This window comes from Nyctibius grandis, chromosome 8 (assembly GCF_013368605.1).
Source record: "Nyctibius grandis isolate bNycGra1 chromosome 8, bNycGra1.pri, whole genome shotgun sequence".
Taxonomy (NCBI): domain Eukaryota; kingdom Metazoa; phylum Chordata; class Aves; order Nyctibiiformes; family Nyctibiidae; genus Nyctibius; species Nyctibius grandis.
Window position 1 is genome coordinate 11,402,859 of NC_090665.1, and position 16,219 is coordinate 11,419,077.

Sequence of the window (16,219 nt, forward strand, 5' to 3'; positions counted from 1 at the left end):
CCCCTGGGACAGGGAGGGAGGGGGATGCACTGGCTGATGGCGAGGGGCAGCGGGGGGGACAACTTGTGCAACTGGTGATGCATCACCAGATGTCACTGGGAGGGGGTTATTGTCACCACTCCTTGACTAATCCATCTGGTTTGTGGCGTCCCCCTGCAAACTGCCCACTGGACTCGGGGAAGGAAGTACAAGCCATGGAGTAAGGGGCTCTGTAACGCCTGTCCCCTGCCCGAGCCTGCCTTTGCCGCTGGCAGAGGGGCCCAGGGGCATGGCCGTGGCTGCCCCGTCCCTGCTGGCATCCCTGACCCACGCAGCCCGGCTCTCCCCTCGCAGCACTATCGTGCATCGCCCCATAAACACAGGAGATAGGTGGACAGATAGATACAAACTGTAAACTTTAAAACAACTGTTGCAGGACACATGTGCAAGCCCAGCCCAGTGCTGGCTCCGCGTGGAGCAAAGCAGGGCTTCCCTGGGGGCAGCAGGGCGTGAGAAGGCACTTTCTGGGGGCTTTTCCTCGGAAAAGCCCTGCTCAGCCTAAATCTCAGCTGTGGTTAGCAGCAACAAGGGCGACTTGGGCTTACTCCTGAGCGCGGTGGCTGTAGAGGAGGTTTCTGGCAGGCGCAGACACGCTGAGGCTGGGCTCTCGCGGCTGCCAGCAAACCCGTGGCAGCAGGAGGGCCCTGCATGGCCCCGCGGGGCTCCGGCAGCTGCCCTGGCACGGCACCTCGAGCAGGGGGTGATGGCAGAGAAAAGAGACCTGCCGCACCCAGAGGCTTGCCGCTGTTACAGCGAGCGCCCCGACAGCGCCTGGGGCGATCCCTGGCCAGGGTGGGAGGTGCGAGGAGCTGGCGCCTTGGCAAGGGCCCGTCTGCCCCAGCACAGAGGGGCACGAGCAATCCCCAGGCTCTGCCCATCACTGCGAGGGCACGCGGGGCGCGTAGCGACGCTCGAACTGGCCCACATCGAACTTGCGCTTGCAGCCGGCATAGTTCATGTAGCGGATCTTCCCGAAGACGGCCCGCTCTGCCCAGCCCTGGTCGTGTATGCCGCAGATGGACCAGAGGCAGCCTGCCAGGCATGGGGACGAGGCATCAGCTCTGCCCCTTTCTTGGAGGCATCCCCAGAGTGGGTGGGATGTGCGTGCAAAGCAGGATGGGCTGGAGCATGGGTTGGGTTGTCTGCAGAGAGCCGCCCCCCCCCTCCACCACAGCCTTGGCCATCAGAGATAAGGGTGGTGGAGCACTGGAACAGGCTGCCCAGGGAGGGTGTGGAGTCTCCTTCTCTGGAGATACTCAAAACCTGCCTGCACGTGACCCATGCAATGTGCTCTAGGGGAATCTGCTTTGGCAGGGCGTTGGACTAGATGATCTCCAGAGGTCCCTTCCAACCCCAACCATTCTGTGATAAGACCCCCCCACCCCATGCCCCCGTCCTGCAGCTTGCCTACGTATCCGTTGGGGTCCCTCCCGTCCAGCTCGTAGCGGTCGTTGAGGTAGATGGCAAACCGTAGGGCCTCCTCGGGGGAGCGGGTCCACTCCAAGATCTTCTTGGCCCAGTACATCCGCAGGAAGCCGTGCATCTTGCCCTCCAGGACCATTTGGAGCTGGGGGAAAGGGGCAGCCGCAGGGGTCAGCCCGTGCCAACTCACTTCTGCCCCTTGGGGAAAGGCTCAGCATTTGTGAGGGAGATGTGGGGCACTACCTGGGCAGCGTTCCAGAGCGGGTCATGCGTGGTCCCCTGCTCCAGCTCCTGCAGCTCATAGAGAAAAGGCCTCTTGTCTTTGGCGTGGAGCTTCAGGGTGGTTTGCGCCCAGTCGTAGGCACCTGTGAGCAAGAGAGATGAGGAGCAACACTGAGCAACCCGCTTGTGCAGGGTCCCGAGGAAGGGATGGGAAATCGAGCTACTGAGGGCACCATGCCCTGGAGGCACCAGCCTTGAAGAGGGCATCTGCCAGCTCCTGTCCTACCTCCAGAAAGCACTGGATGATGGCACATTAGTGCCCCCGCAGCCCCTCTCCTAGCAGAAATGGGATTGCCAAGTGGGGTTGAGCAGTTGGGTACCCGCCCGGCCCCCAGCATTGCCCACCCGACCCGGGATGCTACCTTGCACGCTGTCATAGTTCTCATTGTAGTAGCAAAAGTTTTCAGCCAGCTCCCGCCGCACCACGGCCTCCTCCACGAACACATCCACCGACTCCTTGTACTTGCCCCGGTGCTTCTGCACCTCCAGGATGGCTCGTTGGGTGGAAACCTGGCCTGGGGACATGGGGAGGGAGCAAGTCAGGCTGCTGCTCCGAGCCACCATGCTTGGTCCTGCTGCAGAGCGGGAAGCCTGGGCCGCTCACCGAAGTGGAACCACGGGGACAGGTTGCTGAGCGCTGCCTTGTTGGGGTCATTCCGGTGGGAGCCAAAGGATTTCAGCCGCTCTGCGATGAAGGACTGCAGCACAGCCAGCCCTGCAGCCGTGCCGGGGGTCGCCCACTCCACCTCCTTCACGGTGCGGTCCACCTGCAAGCTGGAATAACAGGCCTCCCAAGCGATGGGCTGGGCGGCCACCGAACAGTGTGAGTGCATTTGCAGATGCTCTTCAGCCAGGGCTGCCCTGACTGTTATGTCCCCTTGATGTCCCCAAGCAGCAAGTCCCCAGATCATGCCAGCCTTCTCCTCATAATCTCTGCACAGCAGAGATGTGGGAATTGAATGAATGAGGTGGGAACCTCCCTTCCCTAGGGCATCCACATCTCCACACCACCTTTGTGTGACCTCAGGCAGGTCACTGTCCCCATCCCCTGCCATCCCCTCCCAGGATCACAAAGCAGCTGTGAAACTCTGTGACTGGCTGTGAGCAGGGTGTGGAGGTGTCTTCTGCTGGTACCTCTGGCAGACAGGACGGGGGATACGGGTGACAAATGACAGGGGGGAACTCGGTGAGGAACTCGGGGAGCTGAGAGTGGATCTTGCCCCGGATGGTCCTGGCGCTGTACTCCTGCTTGGGGGAGGCGACCCAGCAGGGCACGATGTTGTGGGCATCAACCTGGGAAGTAAAGCCATGGAGGAGGGTGTGAGCAGGAGAAGCAAACAGTCCTGATGACATAACACACGCGCTCCCTGCTCAGGTCACTCCAGCACACCTCTGCAGGCACGAAACGCAGGAGACAAAGTTTCTCTCATGTATCACCAACCAGAGCTTTCCCCTCCCAGAGTGCGGGCACCCACCTGTGCAAACGGCACATCCTCTGGTAACTGCTCCCTGACGTCCTCCACCCACTGCCGGGGCAGGCGGAGGGGGCAGAAGTCTGTCACCAGCCCGCCCACGCCATGTTCCACCACGAATGCGGGCAGCACGTCCTTGGCGTAGCCCAGCAGCAAGTGGAAGGGGATGTTCAGCTCTGCGCACTCCTGCAGCAAGGGGGAAAGGCCTATGGGGTGGTTCATGCCCTTGCAGACCCCATCCCACTACCATCCGCTGAAGGGATGGATCTGCCTCCCCCCTTCCTCTGTCCCACCCAGCGTGAACATCCCCACAGTGGCTGTACCTCGGCCACCTCCTGCAGGCCCCTCAGCATGAAACCATAGTGGCGGATGGTGGCATCCAGGAATTTGGGCACCAGGCAGAAGCAGACGTGCAGAGGCAGCTCCTGTTTGAGGGCCAGGCGCTGGGCGTAGAGGAAAGCCCAGTTATCTGGGGAGAAAGTGCACAGGGCTGCGTCAGGGGGACACTCTGCCACAGGGAAGGAGATGGGGTTTCCCAAGAGGGTCCCCCCCCCCAAGTTGTCCCTCCTCAGCAGAGGGGGACACCAGCTCCAAGGGCTACCGTGGGGAGGGTCCAAGGCTTTCACCACCCAGAAGCTCCACTTCCCGGCCCCCTCCACCAGCTGGTTCCCACCTTGCACTCGCTGATCCCGGGACATCCAGTAAAGGATGCACCGAGCATCATCCTTCAGATCCGAGCCCTGTGAGATGAGGCGAACCCGCTTTTTGTTGTACTTAAACTCTCGCACGGACGGAGCCACACTCCGCCGGGCCTCCTGCATCGCCTCCTCTTCCTCCTTGCTCCTCTTCCGAGACACGCGTGGCAGCTCCGCGGCCTCGGCTTTTCGCTTCCCTTGCCCCCGTCGCATCCTTAGGACAGCCCAGACCGGTAACCGGAGCAGCGTGGTTGCGTGTGGCCGCTGTGAGGGCGGGGGGAACGGGACCGTACTGACCTCCCGGTGTCCTGCTCATCCCCATCACGGTCCCCGGGGTCGCGTCCCGGATCCCGCAGCCCGGGGATCGGGATCGGGATCGGGATCGGTCCCGGTCCCGGTCCCGGTCCCGGTCCCGGTCCCGGTCCCGGTCCCTACCTGGTAGCCACGCGGTCCCCCGGGTGTTATACAAGCAGTGGGCGTGGTTAAATGGCGGCGTGGGGGCGTGGTCTTTGCGTAAGGGGCGTGGCTACAGCACCTGGTACCGCCCCCCCCTTCCTGGGGGCCGGTGCTGCGCCCATGGGCGCGCCGGGGACATCGGCGCAGCACCGGCCCCCAGGAAGGGGGGGACAATACCCTCCGGTGCCTCCCCTCCCTGCCCCTGGGAACGAGGAAGTGGCTCTGGCCACCTTCAGCCATCACTCGGCAGCGTAGCTCCGCACTGGCACCGTCCCCTCGCCCTGTGTCGCCGGGTGCGGGGAGTTGTCCCCACGCAGGGAGTAGAGGTGCTGGCTCTGGCCATGGCTGGGCAGAGAGGAGGGCTGTCCCTGCCCCTGCTGCTGCTGAGCCTTGTCGTGCCGGATCTCCTGCTGGGTAAGGGCTGAGTGGGATGCGATGCTCTGCGTGGGGTGGTGAGCGGGGAGCATCGTTCCCCAGGGTGGTGGGGGGCCCCGGGGTGGCTTCACTCATAGAGGTGAAACACTGTGGGTGCTGTTTGCTCTCCGACATCTCAGCCCCATCCCAGCGAGTGAGAGGGCTGTGCTTTGCAGCGCGGGAGCAACAAGCTTGGCTTGATTTCTTTCGCCTCTCACATGTGCCTCTGTCCGGGCAGAGCAGACCTTGGTCCCAGCTGGACCCCTGTGCTGAACCTTGGGCCCTGCTGGGCTCGTTGCCTTTGCTGCCACCTGCCCAGTGGCACCAAACGGCCCCGCCCGGATGGCAGCATCACCGGGGTGTCGTGGGCCTGGAAAACTGCAAATGGCGTCCCGATGTTTGCCCTTGACACAAAGTAAGAGCAGTGTTGAATCGAGCACAGGGAATAAACCAGAGGCTTGTTCCCCCTGCAAGCCTTGACCTGAAGCCATAGGTCCCCTTCTCCTGCATCCCTCAACCCCCCTGCAGAGCTTTCGTGGGTCACTGCACGACTCTAAGGACTCGCCCTGAGCCACAAGCTGGGATTTGTTCCTCCATGCCCCCCTCTGTGGGGCTGCTTCCCCGCTTCCATTATTTACGCCCGGCACTATCAGTTCCTGACTATCAGCAGCAGAGAGGTTTGTATAAACTGCTGCTGCTGCCGTTCCAGCCTGTCTCACGGTCACCAGTTCCTGCACGGCTCTTCCCGTCCGACGGGTTTGTCTGATTTCCTCCAGGGACTGGTGAAGGTGGTGGAACAGGTCTTAGTGCTGGTGCCTACAGGAGTTTCTGGCCCGAGACCGGCGATGCCCACGGCTTGTTCCTGCTTTTTGGGGCTGGGGGGTTTACGTGGCCTGCCTTGTTGATGCCCACTCAGGGATCCACGTGTGATCCATGCAGGATGATGAATCCTTGCTCCTGACGCTCCACGGCTGATGTGTAGCTCTGGGTCCCTCGGGGAGCTCGTGCTGGTGGTGATGCTGCACTGTCCTGGCACAGCCGTGGCCTCAGCCTTTCACCACCAGCCCTTGTGTGCCTCACTCTCCCACCTCTTTGCAGGGACCACTGACAGAGATGTGACAGCGACCGTGTCCCCAACTCTCCCTACCTCCTCGACACCCACAGAGACCGTGGCACTGCTGCCCACCACTGCCTCCACCACCGCGGGCACTGTCCCTTCCTCCATCCCTGAAACCTCCACCCCAGAGGTGCTGATGGATGCCTCCAAAGCCAGCACTGCAATGCCTTGGGGAATCAGCCCGGCAGCCTCCAGCCTCACCACACCACAGGCAAGGGGCATCACAGCCCACAGCACTCCAGGGTCACCTGATGGCACCACGGTGCAGCCTGACCCCACCCCAACAGGGCTGGTGCTCACCACTGGCACCCCAACTCCAACCTCCATGGCCACGACACCCAACTGTGCTGAGATGACCGTGGTCACGTTTGTGGGAACCAGCACAGCCCTGGCTGACAGTCCGTTTGGAGACGAAACAAGCATGCTGCCTCCTTCCACCTCTGCTCCTCCCTCCTCCACCTGGGTGGGCACCACGCTTGGCCCCAGCACCCACCAAGGGCCAGCTGTCACCACGCGGCTTGGCAGCACACCCCCAGGGACAAGCAGTGCCTCTTCTCCCACCGCACCAGCACCAACAGCCACTTCAGACGAGCCCTTGATGACCCCATTGGACACCGCGACCGCCCCCGTTACCAGCACGGGGGTCCCCGGGAGCACCCCTCCCCCCAGCCAGCCGGCCGGGACCACCCCTGGTACCTCCACCCCGGCAGCACCTGAGACCCCCAGTGCCGCCGCGGGTGAGCGGAGCCGCGGGGCACCCGGGGGGCGGGGCGGGGCTTCGGGGGGGGGGCGGGGCTTTCCCAGCCCCGACCTGGTGGCGCTGCGGTGCGGCTGTACCCGGGCGGTGTGACTGTACCCCAGTGATGTGACTGTACCCCGGCTGTGCCACGGCTGTGTGGCTGTGCCCCCAGCAGTGCGCCTGTACCCCGGCAGTGAGACTGTACCCCTGCACTCCCCCCAGGCAGCCTTTACCCTGGCAGTGCCCCGGCCTGGGCAGCTGTGTCCCAGCAGTGTGACTGTATCCTGGTGGCTCTGTCAGGAGCCTTTACCCTGGGGCTGCACCTGTATCCTGGTGACACCCCCCTCTGTGGGTCACACCTGAACCAGGCAGGGAGACTGTACCCTGCCCCAGTGCCCCTGCTGTGCACATGCCTCCAGTGTCCCTGCACCCCAGTACAGAGTACCAGTACCCTGGCTTAATGCCTACAGTGTGAGGGCACCCCAGCAGAGTGCCTGTACCCCGGTGATGCCCTCCCCGCAGTGCCCCAGTGTCCCTGTACAGCAGCAGGGCGGCTGTGCCCTGGCAGCCCTCCAGCATGCCTGTATGTCTGTGGAGCGCCTGTACCCTGGCCCAGTGCCCGCAGACGCCTCCAACTGGTCTTGTCCCTGACCCCAAGAAGAAGGAAGCAGCTCCGGCTGTCAGCAGCACTCTTCAGCCGTGACATGCTGTGACATGGGGAAGTGATGCCTGTACAGACAGCCCAGGGGACAAACCCTCAGCCTGGAGCACGCCCTTCCTGAGCGCCGCCTGTTCTCTCGGCCAGTTCCTTGTGCTCAGACGGAGCGGGCTGTTGTCTTCTGAGGGCGTCGGTGCTGGGAACCACCAAACATCACCCCTGTGGCGGAGCGCATTGACGGTCCCAGGCAGCCCGGCTGCTTCCCTGGGCTTTTTTCCGTTGTCACCATCCCTCAGCAGGCAGAAGACAGCACAGTCCCTGGCTGCAGGGACCTGGTCTGCTGCAGTGGTGGCCTTGCCGGCCTTCCCGGCCTGCTGCTGGTGGCTGCTCTGGGTCCAGCCAAGCAGCTGATGTCTGCTCGGCATCGCGCCCGTCCCTGGGAGTGTCCGTGTCAGGTGGAAACCCCCGGTCCGCTGCCAGCACCTGGGGAGTAAAAGGACCCACCTGGATGCTCCTTCTCTGCTGGGCAAAGGAGGCCCAGAAACTCCAGTGCTGGGGCTGCGGGGAGTGCTTGGTGCCTGCGGAGGGGCATCAGCTCCCACCCACCCGGACATGGCCGGGCAGAGAGGGGGGCTGCCCCTGCCCCTGCTGCTGCTGAGCCTCGCCGGCCTCGCTGTGCTGCACCTCGCGCTGGGTAAGGGCTGACCGGGATGCGATGCTCTCCACGGGGCGGGTGGCGAGTGGCAGCATCGTTCTCCGGGGTGGTGGGGTGCTTCGTCTGCAGCCGGTGCCTGTGGGGTGTGGGGGGGTGAAATGCTGTGGGTGCTGTTTGCTGTTTGCTGAGTGGGAAGCCGAGGTGGACTTACAGCTCCTCCTTTGTGTGAGGATGAGGCCCTTCAGTGCAGACACCCACCGGGCACCGGCTGGGATCAGACCTTTGCCCTTCATGCATTATTATTTAACCAGCTGATGCCTGCAGCAGTCAGGGAGGGAGCGGGTGCTCAAGCTTTGGGAGTTTCTGGTGGGGTTGGCTGAAAGCAGATGGCGGCTTGTGGCTCGGTTCCCATCCCCGTGTGAGCAGAGCCCCGGACTCATCGGGTTTGTGCTGAGATCATGGGGGAATCCAGCCTGGCATCTCAAAGCTGCCACCTCGCACGCACCCCTCCACAGAGGCCTGGGCAGCCAGGCTGTTCTGTGCATCCTTCTGGAGAGGGTGACAGATGCCTGGGCATCCCCCAGGGACAGCAGGCTGCCCTGGCACGGGTCCGTGCAGACAGAGAGGATGGCCCTCCCGCATCCCTTAACCCCCCCGCAGAGCTTTCGTGGGTCGCTGCACGACTCTAAGGGCTCGCCCTGAGCCACAAGCTGGGATTTGTTCCTCCATTTCCCCCTCTGTGGGGCTGCTTCCCCGCTGCCATTATTTACGCCCGGCACTATCAGTTCCTGACTATCAGCAGCAGAGAGGTTTGTGTAAACTGCTGCTGCTGCCGTTCCAGCCTGTCTCACGGTCACCAGTTCCTGCACGGCTCTTCCCGTCCGACGGGTTTGTCTGATTTCCTCCAGGGACTGGTGAAGGTGGTGGAACAGGTCTTAGTGCTGGTGCCTACAGGAGTTTCTGGCCCGAGACCGGCGATGCCCACGGCTTGTTCCTGCTTTTTGGGGCTGGGGGGTTTACGTGGCCTGCCTTGCTGATGCCCACTCAGGGATCCACGTGTGATCCATGCAGGATGATGAATCCTTGCTCCTGACGCTCCACGGCTGATGTGTAGCTCTGGGTCCCTCGGGGAGCTCGTGCTGGTGGTGATGCTGCACCGTCCTGGCACAGCCATGGCCTCAGCCTTTCACCACCAGCCCTTGTGTGCCTCACTCTCCCACCTCTTTGCAGGGACCACTGACAGAGATGTGACAGCGACCGTGCCCCTGACTCTCCCTACCTCCCTGGCACCCATGGAGACCTCGGCACTGCTGCCCACCACTGCCTCCACCACCACAGGCACCATCCCTCCCTCCAGCCCTGAAACAGGAACCTCCACCCCGGAGAGGTCCAGCACATCCCTGGGGACCGGCAGCGCCTCTTCTCCCACCGCACCAACACCAACAGCCGCTTCGGCCGAGCCCTCGACAGCCCCAGCAGAGACCACTGCCACCTCTGATACCAGCACAGGGCTATCCCACACTCCCAGCCAGCCAGTCGGGACCATGTCCAGGACCACCCCTGGCATCTCCACTGTGACTGTGGGGCCAGCCCTGGGCACCTCAACAGTACCCGAGACCTCCAGTGCAGCCACGGGTGAGTGCAGCTGCAGGGTGCCCGGAGGGCAGTGTCAGGGGGACAAATCCCTGCAGGGATCCGGGGTACATACTTGGGTGGCTTCATGTAGATGGCTTCATTTAGGGTCCGTCTGTCCCCAGCTGTAGCAGCATCCTGCACCTCTCTGCAGACAGCACTAACGTAACATTGCTTTGCCCAGGCATGGAGCCCTCTTCCCTCAGCGCCGACTCAGCCCAGACCCCAGAGGTTACCCTCAGCACCCCTGCGGACCTGCCTGTGACACTGCCTGTCTGCCCCACTGCCACGTCCAACACCAGTAAGTGCAGTGCCCCATGGGCATCACCACCCCGCAGCACCGGTGGCTTTGGGCTTCCAGGAGCCGGTGCAGAGGGTCCTGGAGCTCCACTGCTTTTGCTGCGCTCTCAATACGGGGGCATTGATTCTCTCTGGGACATATGTTTCGCTGTACAGGCGGAGGGTTGTTCTCATGACCGTGTAGGGTGTCCATGACATGGTTAACCTGAGAGGATGTCCCGTCTCTGTGCCAATGGTCCTGGGCAGAGAACCCCAGGTCTTTTGGCACAGCCCATAACCAGAGCCATGTCTTCTGTCCCTAGGTGCATCTCACCTCTTTCTGTCACTGCGGTTAACTGTTCCCCTGGACCTGGGGAACACCACGGTGCAGGAGCTGGTGTTGTCCAAGGTGAGGTGTGCTGGGAGGGGGGTCCCACTTTGCATCTGCCAGCCACGGTCCAGCCAGCCGGGGAGGGGGGCTGTCAGCGAGCAGGAGGGGAACGGCTGGGTGTCACATTGTCCCCCGGAGCCCTTTTACATGAAGGGGAGACATTCCTTTAGCTGCTGTGGTCGAGGATCAGGCCCTTCCTAGGTGGAAAGCAGGGGTAGGAGACCCCCTCCAATGTGGTTTGATGGCTTTCCTCTCCCCTAGCTCCATGGGCACCTGCAGACGAAGTTCCCATGTGCTGGCCTGGCGCTGGAGTGGCGAGGGAAGAGGAGGACCTGACCTCTGCTCCTCACCCGGCCGGGACCCCCGTGGACTGGCAAGACCTTCTGCTCCCAGCTCCTTACTCTATGGCGCTGCAGCCCTTGGGGTAACCTGCACAGCTCCCCTTGAACCTGGGACCCCTCGTCCTTCACTGAACACCCCCAGAGGACCCCCAGTGCCCCCCCTGGTCTGGGGTGCCCCTGCCCCTTCCCGCAGCCTGTCTGTAGAGCCGGAGCCCTCCCACCACCCTGCACCAGACCCGGCTCCCACAGTGGGACCCCCGCAGTGCTGCTGGGGGGCTGGGAGGAGGGGACCCTGCAGGGACTGGGCTTTTACAGCTGGGACTGAGCTGGCTCAGCCACAAAAGCTACCCTGGGGACTGGTGGGTGAGAGAAAGGAGACCTGGAGCCCCCGGTACTGCTGTGCCCAGGGCACTCAGGGGCTCAGTGCTGGAGACCTCTGAGGTTTGCAACCTGGGGAGGCTGCGATGCCCGAGGTCTTCAAGAGATGCTCCATGTCTGCTTCACACCCAGAGTGGGCCAAGATGGAGCCTGGGGTGGCTGTGGGAAGGAGGCAGGAGAGATAACCCGCCCTCTCCCACCTGAGCCCCTGGGCCAGCGGCACACCGGCTCTCCCCAGCTCGCCTGCGGTAGCGCTGACAGAGGAGCACACCCACCCATGCCAACAAAGGCCGGGCAGTAAAGGGAAATCCCACATTTTCCGTCGCAAAGGTGATGACTTCATTTTTTCCAAGTTGCCTTCCCCCATTCTCAGTTTCACCGTCTAGCAGAGGTACGGGCGAGGAAAAGCAGCTGAGTCCCAAAACTTTGCAGCAGAGAGACAGGCTCAGGGCTGTCCCCTCCTGGCAGGGGCCACTGCAGACATTCCTGAGGACGGTTCAGCACTCCGACAGGCTGGGCTGTCCCCGCTTTGGTGCTCTTCACCCCATGACACCCCGCAGCTGTGCTCACCGTGGGGCCGTGGAAATCCCGTGGGCTGTGCTCCTTCCCTGTGTTTTTCCAGTCCCAAGCTAAGGAGACAGCCGCAGCGTCTGTCCCCCTGCAGCGAAGTCATTTATTAACTGATTAATTAGCCAGATAAAATCCAACCGAAGCAATTATTAGCCTAAGCAAGTCATCTCGCCGGGAGATTGAAAAGTGAAATAATTAGCCAAATCGCCATGTTGCTCGTTGGGGGTTATTTTCGGCTGATCCCTGCTCCTCGCTGGCAGCCTGCGCTGGGAGAGGGCTGGGAGGCCGTGCATGGGGCTGTGGGGTGCCAAACCCAGGGATGGCTCCTGGGCTCTCCAGGTTGTTACCCATCTGGGAAGGAGCCAGCAGCCGGACAGGACGGGGAAAGGCGCCTTGGGATCACCCAGCTGTCTGCCGGCTCACAGGGGCTGGGGCAGGCTGGGCTGGGGCTGGAGGCTGAGCCCAGGCAGCTCATCCGGATGCTCCCATTTGGGATGCTCTTTGCATCCCAGGGTTGCCCCTTTGCTCTCTAGGGTGCTGCCTGGCTTTTGGGGGCTTGTTGGAGCTGCCAGCACCAAGAGAGTTCCCATAGCACCCGGGCAGGGAGCTGGGAAGCAGGGCAAAACCTGCTCGAAGGGATCCCCACGCCGGATGCCTGGTGGGGCGCTGGGAAAGAAATCCTCGTGCTCTGCCTACGCCATGGAGCCGGGCCAAGAGTCCTCCCACGCCACGTCCCACTAGGCTGATTTCTCTGGCTGTTGAATCCATAACATCAGACCCCAGGACATGGCCGGGGGCCAAGGCCAGGGTAATGGAGCCAAACTGCGTCACAAAGGCAGGAAAAGGTCCTGCAGAGCTGGAAAGGTGACCGGGGCACTCGTTGTCCCCCGCCAGCACAGCTGCCTTCCACTGTTATCGTGGTCGAGGGGCGGTGGGGGGAGACGATGCTCCGGTCCCGCTGAGCCCCTCTGCCCCGCAGCCTGGGGGGGAGAAGAGGGGCACGGTGGGGTGACATGGCTTCCACAGGGATTCTGGGCACTGCCCCGGTGTGGGGGACACAGAGCTCTGACAAGCTCCTGACGCTGCCCATGCTTTCTGTACCTGCCATCCTTGGGGATGCTGGCCACCACCTTCACCCCGCGGCTGCTTGTCTGCCATGGACCCCTGACCAGAGGGGCCTCGAGAGGTCAGATCCGGGTCCTGCTGCTTTCCCAGCTCGTAAATCATTTCTCGGTGTCTTCGCTGTAACCTGCTCCCATCTGCCAGCATTGTCCAAAGGAGCAGACCCTGCACCCAGCAGGACTGTCACCTTTGGAGGGCCCAGCAGCATCACAGGGCACATGCCTTCGGTCCCTTGTGACTCAAGTGTCCCTTCCAATGTCCCCCTCTCCTTTGCCCCCGCCGGTGGCTGTAGCCCGGCTCCTGCTGTCCGACAGGAGGGTGTTGCAACACGCCTGGCTTACCAAGTCACCCAGAACCTGTGGGGTTGATGGATAACCTGGTTCCTCCCACCACCACCCCTGAGCCCTCTCCAAATGCCCTTGCCAGGAGGCTGGAGTGGTGCTGGTAGGAGATGCCAGGATCTCCGCAGGGCTGGAACAACCAGCCCATTAATTCCAGGAAGGCTGATAAGGCACCGTGCTGGGCCATGCTGTGCTGGGCCATGCCATGCTGTGCTGGAAGGTGCAGAGCCCCTGGGCACTGGGATTCACAGCATTGCCCCCCAGCTGTGGGCTCCTGAGGGGCTCCAGTGCCCATACAATGCTGTGGTCCTTGATGACTGCCGATGATGGTTATCCTTACAGGAGCTTGTGGCTTGCTGGGACCTTGGTTTCGGGCGTAGCAGAAGAATCAATGAAAAGCCCCTTCCCAGTGTGGGAACAGGGCACCATCCTCGAGACATGGGATGACCCATGGTGGCTGCAGGCTTTCCTGGGAGGGTGTGCCAATGCCAGAGCAGAGGGACAAGCTTGGTTTGTCAGCCCCGTGACTCTGCTGGAGAAGCAGCAGGGAGACGGGGCTTTTTGGGGACAGTGTGAGCAGGAGACACAGGCACAGGGGTCTCCGGACGGTGCTGGTCCCAGTGCACACAGGCAGGAGCTTGCAGGCGGGCTGAGGGTGAGGTGGGCTGGAAGCGCCTCGCTTCAGCTGAGTTACTTTCCCCTGTGCTGAGCAGCACGTTTGCAACAACCCCTGTGGTTCCCACCATGTTTTGCACCTCAAACACCAGCTGGAGCAACTCTCTCCGGTGTCAGCACATATTCCCCGTCGGGGCGGCTTTCTAAAGCAATACGGCATCGTCAGCACGGGCACGAGCAACTCTCCCACGGCAGGTTTGCGTCCCTCCGAGCCTCCACCGGCCCAGGTGCGGCCGCCGCTCGGGTGGTCACCAGCCGGGTGGTCACGCCACGATCCGCAGCGCTGGTTGCAGGGGCCTCTGACGCACCGTCCCCTCGCGGCTTCGCCCCCGCGCTGGCACGGTTGGCGGTGGGCATTCGTTCCGGCTGAGCGGTCCTCTCCCCTGGTTTACTGTCTGTGCCCTGGTCCCGCTGCTGGGGATCATGCGTGGGTTTACAGGACAGGCTCTTGTCGGCCGTGACTTGGCCTCCCCTGGCATTTCCCCACCGACGCTGCTCGGCTGGTGGGCCGGGGTGTTGCTGGGCCTGCCCTGCCTCTGCCTCTGCCCATGGAGGCCGGCTCCAGCCGGACGCTCTGTACTGCCCAACACCCCTAATGACACTTTGCAGGAGTCTCCCGGAGGCATTTCTGGTTAAGAAGTGTTTAATTGATTACAAAACCATGTAGTGGTGGGGGTTTGCATAATGCTGCTCATGGAGGCGGGGGAGGGAGCTGGCAGCAGTTTTCAAGGGGGGGAGCGGGAATTGCTGCTGCAAGGGAAGGGGGGAAGGGGAGCCATAGGGGTGAAGTGACCCAGGGGATCTCCGTAGCAGAGGTGGGGTCCAGGGCTGCGCCTTTTCCTGCTCCAGCCTCTGCGGGTACTGATCCCACCAGCAGAAATGGGCTTCCCTGGCCCATTGACCCCCTCCCAGCACCCTGGCACTGCTGTGTCCATACTGAGGTGCAGGTGTAAAACCCCGCTGGGGCTCTGGATGGGGATGCCCAGTGCTCCCAGTTGCAGCTGAGCGCTGGGGGCTCGGCTGACACCCCAGGGCTCGCCCCCAGCCCCTGCTTTATAACCTGCCTCTGCTCCTGGGGAAACCTTGAGCCAAGTGGGGACTTGCGTCCTGCCTTGCCCCAGGCTGAGACACGGCTCAGACACTGATTCTGGTGCCCATGGTGTCCATACAGGCATGGTGGCACCAGCTAGCATTGTCCCATCACTGTCACCTGCTGTTCTGTGGCCCCCTCCCCTGCATGGGGAGCAGGTCCCATGGGGTCTGTGGGGAGGCTGATGTGGGGAGGAGGTCCCATGGTGTCCGTGGGGAGGCTGATGTGGGGAGCAGGTCCCATGGGGTCTGTGGGGAGGCTGCCATGGGGAAAGGTTCCATGGGATACATGGGGAGGCTGTCATGGGTAGCAGGTCCCACAGGGACCATGAGGAGACTGCTCTGCCACTCTTGGCAGTGCCACACGCTGCTCCAGGCTCGGCTTCCCCAGCTGGTGCTGGTGGCCCAGGGAGTTGCAATGGGCTGTGCCTAGGTCCCTGGGGACACTGTGTCCCTGCAGGGTGGCCTTTGGGTGACCCCCAACTCATGCCCCAGCTGAAGGGGCAGCCGGCCCTTGGGAAGGGGAGGGCTCAGCAGGAGAGGAATGGTGACAGGGACATTGGAGGGAAAGCAGCGGGGGCGGGAGGGGACGGCGGCTGCAACCTGCCTCCCTCTGCCACCCCTATAAATAGGAGGGAGCAGGAGCAGGATTGCACCTGCAGGACTCCAGCTCTGCAGGAGAGGCAGGCAGGGAGGGACGGACGGACGGACGGAGCTGCTCCTCGCGGCTCTCACCTCCCTTTGAGCTTCCCAGCACCCTGCCTGCGTGAAGGCCCGAGGCATGGGGACCAGGAGATGGACGCTTTCCACCTTCGTGGGATGCTGCATATGGATTCTGCATGGTATGTCCTCTATTTTTCTGCTAGCACACACGCTACCTGAGCCCTTGCAAGGCACAGCAGGGACACTTGAGATGCTTTTCCCTCCCGGTTGCACTGGAAACTTATGACCAGTCCTTGCAACACATTGCATCCAAAGAGCTAGAAAAGTGTTTTATGGGGCAGGCATCACCCTGAAGGGCTGGTTGCAGGCGTGGACCCGTGGGAGAGGCGAGAGCCTGGCCCGGGAGCGTGTACGCAGCCACGTACCCCTCCAGCAAGGGAGCCAAGGGCGGCCAGCTGGCAGAGCGGGGCTCCTGGGATGCTCCCATCCCTCCCATGTCCCGGGGAAGAGCAAACACGGGTGCTCCATGCTGGGGCCCCTCTTGCACAAGCTTCCTGTGAATGGGCGGCGCAGGGTAGATGGCATTTCCTGCTCTGCGTGGAAGAATTAAGATAAAACACGGATTTGCTGGGGTGCAGTGTGCCAAACTAACCTGGGGGGACTTGATTGATGTGCTTTGTTTTCCCTGAGGTGAGGAGGGAAGCAGCTGAGCTCCTCTGGCTGAGGGGGGTTGGTGCAAAGAGCTTATTTATTTCAGCTGGGGAAGATGGGGAGGGAGCAGCCTGCAAG

General features: G+C 62.6%; 2 protein-coding genes across 5 annotated transcripts; one reads left to right on the forward strand and one right to left on the reverse strand.

Moving 5' to 3' along the window:
* Nucleotides 1-180: 180 nt before the first annotated feature.
* On the reverse strand, nt 181-4,393 carry LOC137666516 (deoxyribodipyrimidine photo-lyase-like). Of its 3 annotated transcripts, none has more exons than XM_068406591.1 (10): nt 4,346-4,393; nt 3,889-4,174; nt 3,539-3,684; nt 3,219-3,401; nt 2,878-3,036; nt 2,348-2,546; nt 2,106-2,258; nt 1,705-1,826; nt 1,447-1,606; nt 183-1,071 (listed from the first exon to the last, which is right to left on the reverse strand). In XM_068406591.1, the coding sequence occupies exons 2-10, from the start codon at nt 4,121-4,123 to the stop codon at nt 917-919; spliced, it is 1,512 nt and encodes a 503-aa protein (XP_068262692.1). In that variant the 5' UTR covers nt 4,124-4,174; nt 4,346-4,393; the 3' UTR covers nt 183-916. The 3 variants fall into 3 exon arrangements, with proteins under 3 accessions (XP_068262694.1, XP_068262692.1, XP_068262693.1); XM_068406592.1 differs by having other exon boundaries at nt 3,889-4,124; nt 4,208-4,376; XM_068406593.1 differs by lacking the exon at nt 2,878-3,036 and having other exon boundaries at nt 181-1,071; nt 3,889-4,376.
* A 199-nt stretch (nt 4,394-4,592) lies between these two features.
* Nucleotides 4,593-11,299, forward strand: LOC137666588 (uncharacterized). Of its 2 annotated transcripts, XM_068406697.1 has the most exons (6): nt 4,593-4,780; nt 5,879-6,634; nt 9,180-9,584; nt 9,766-9,882; nt 10,184-10,269; nt 10,513-11,299. In XM_068406697.1, the coding sequence occupies exons 1-6, from the start codon at nt 4,708-4,710 to the stop codon at nt 10,585-10,587; spliced, it is 1,512 nt and encodes a 503-aa protein (XP_068262798.1). In that variant the 5' UTR covers nt 4,593-4,707; the 3' UTR covers nt 10,588-11,299. The 2 variants fall into 2 exon arrangements, with proteins under 2 accessions (XP_068262798.1, XP_068262799.1); XM_068406698.1 differs by lacking the exons at nt 4,593-4,780; nt 5,879-6,634 and adding an exon at nt 7,145-7,988.
* The last annotated feature ends 4,920 nt before the right edge of the window (nt 11,300-16,219 follow it).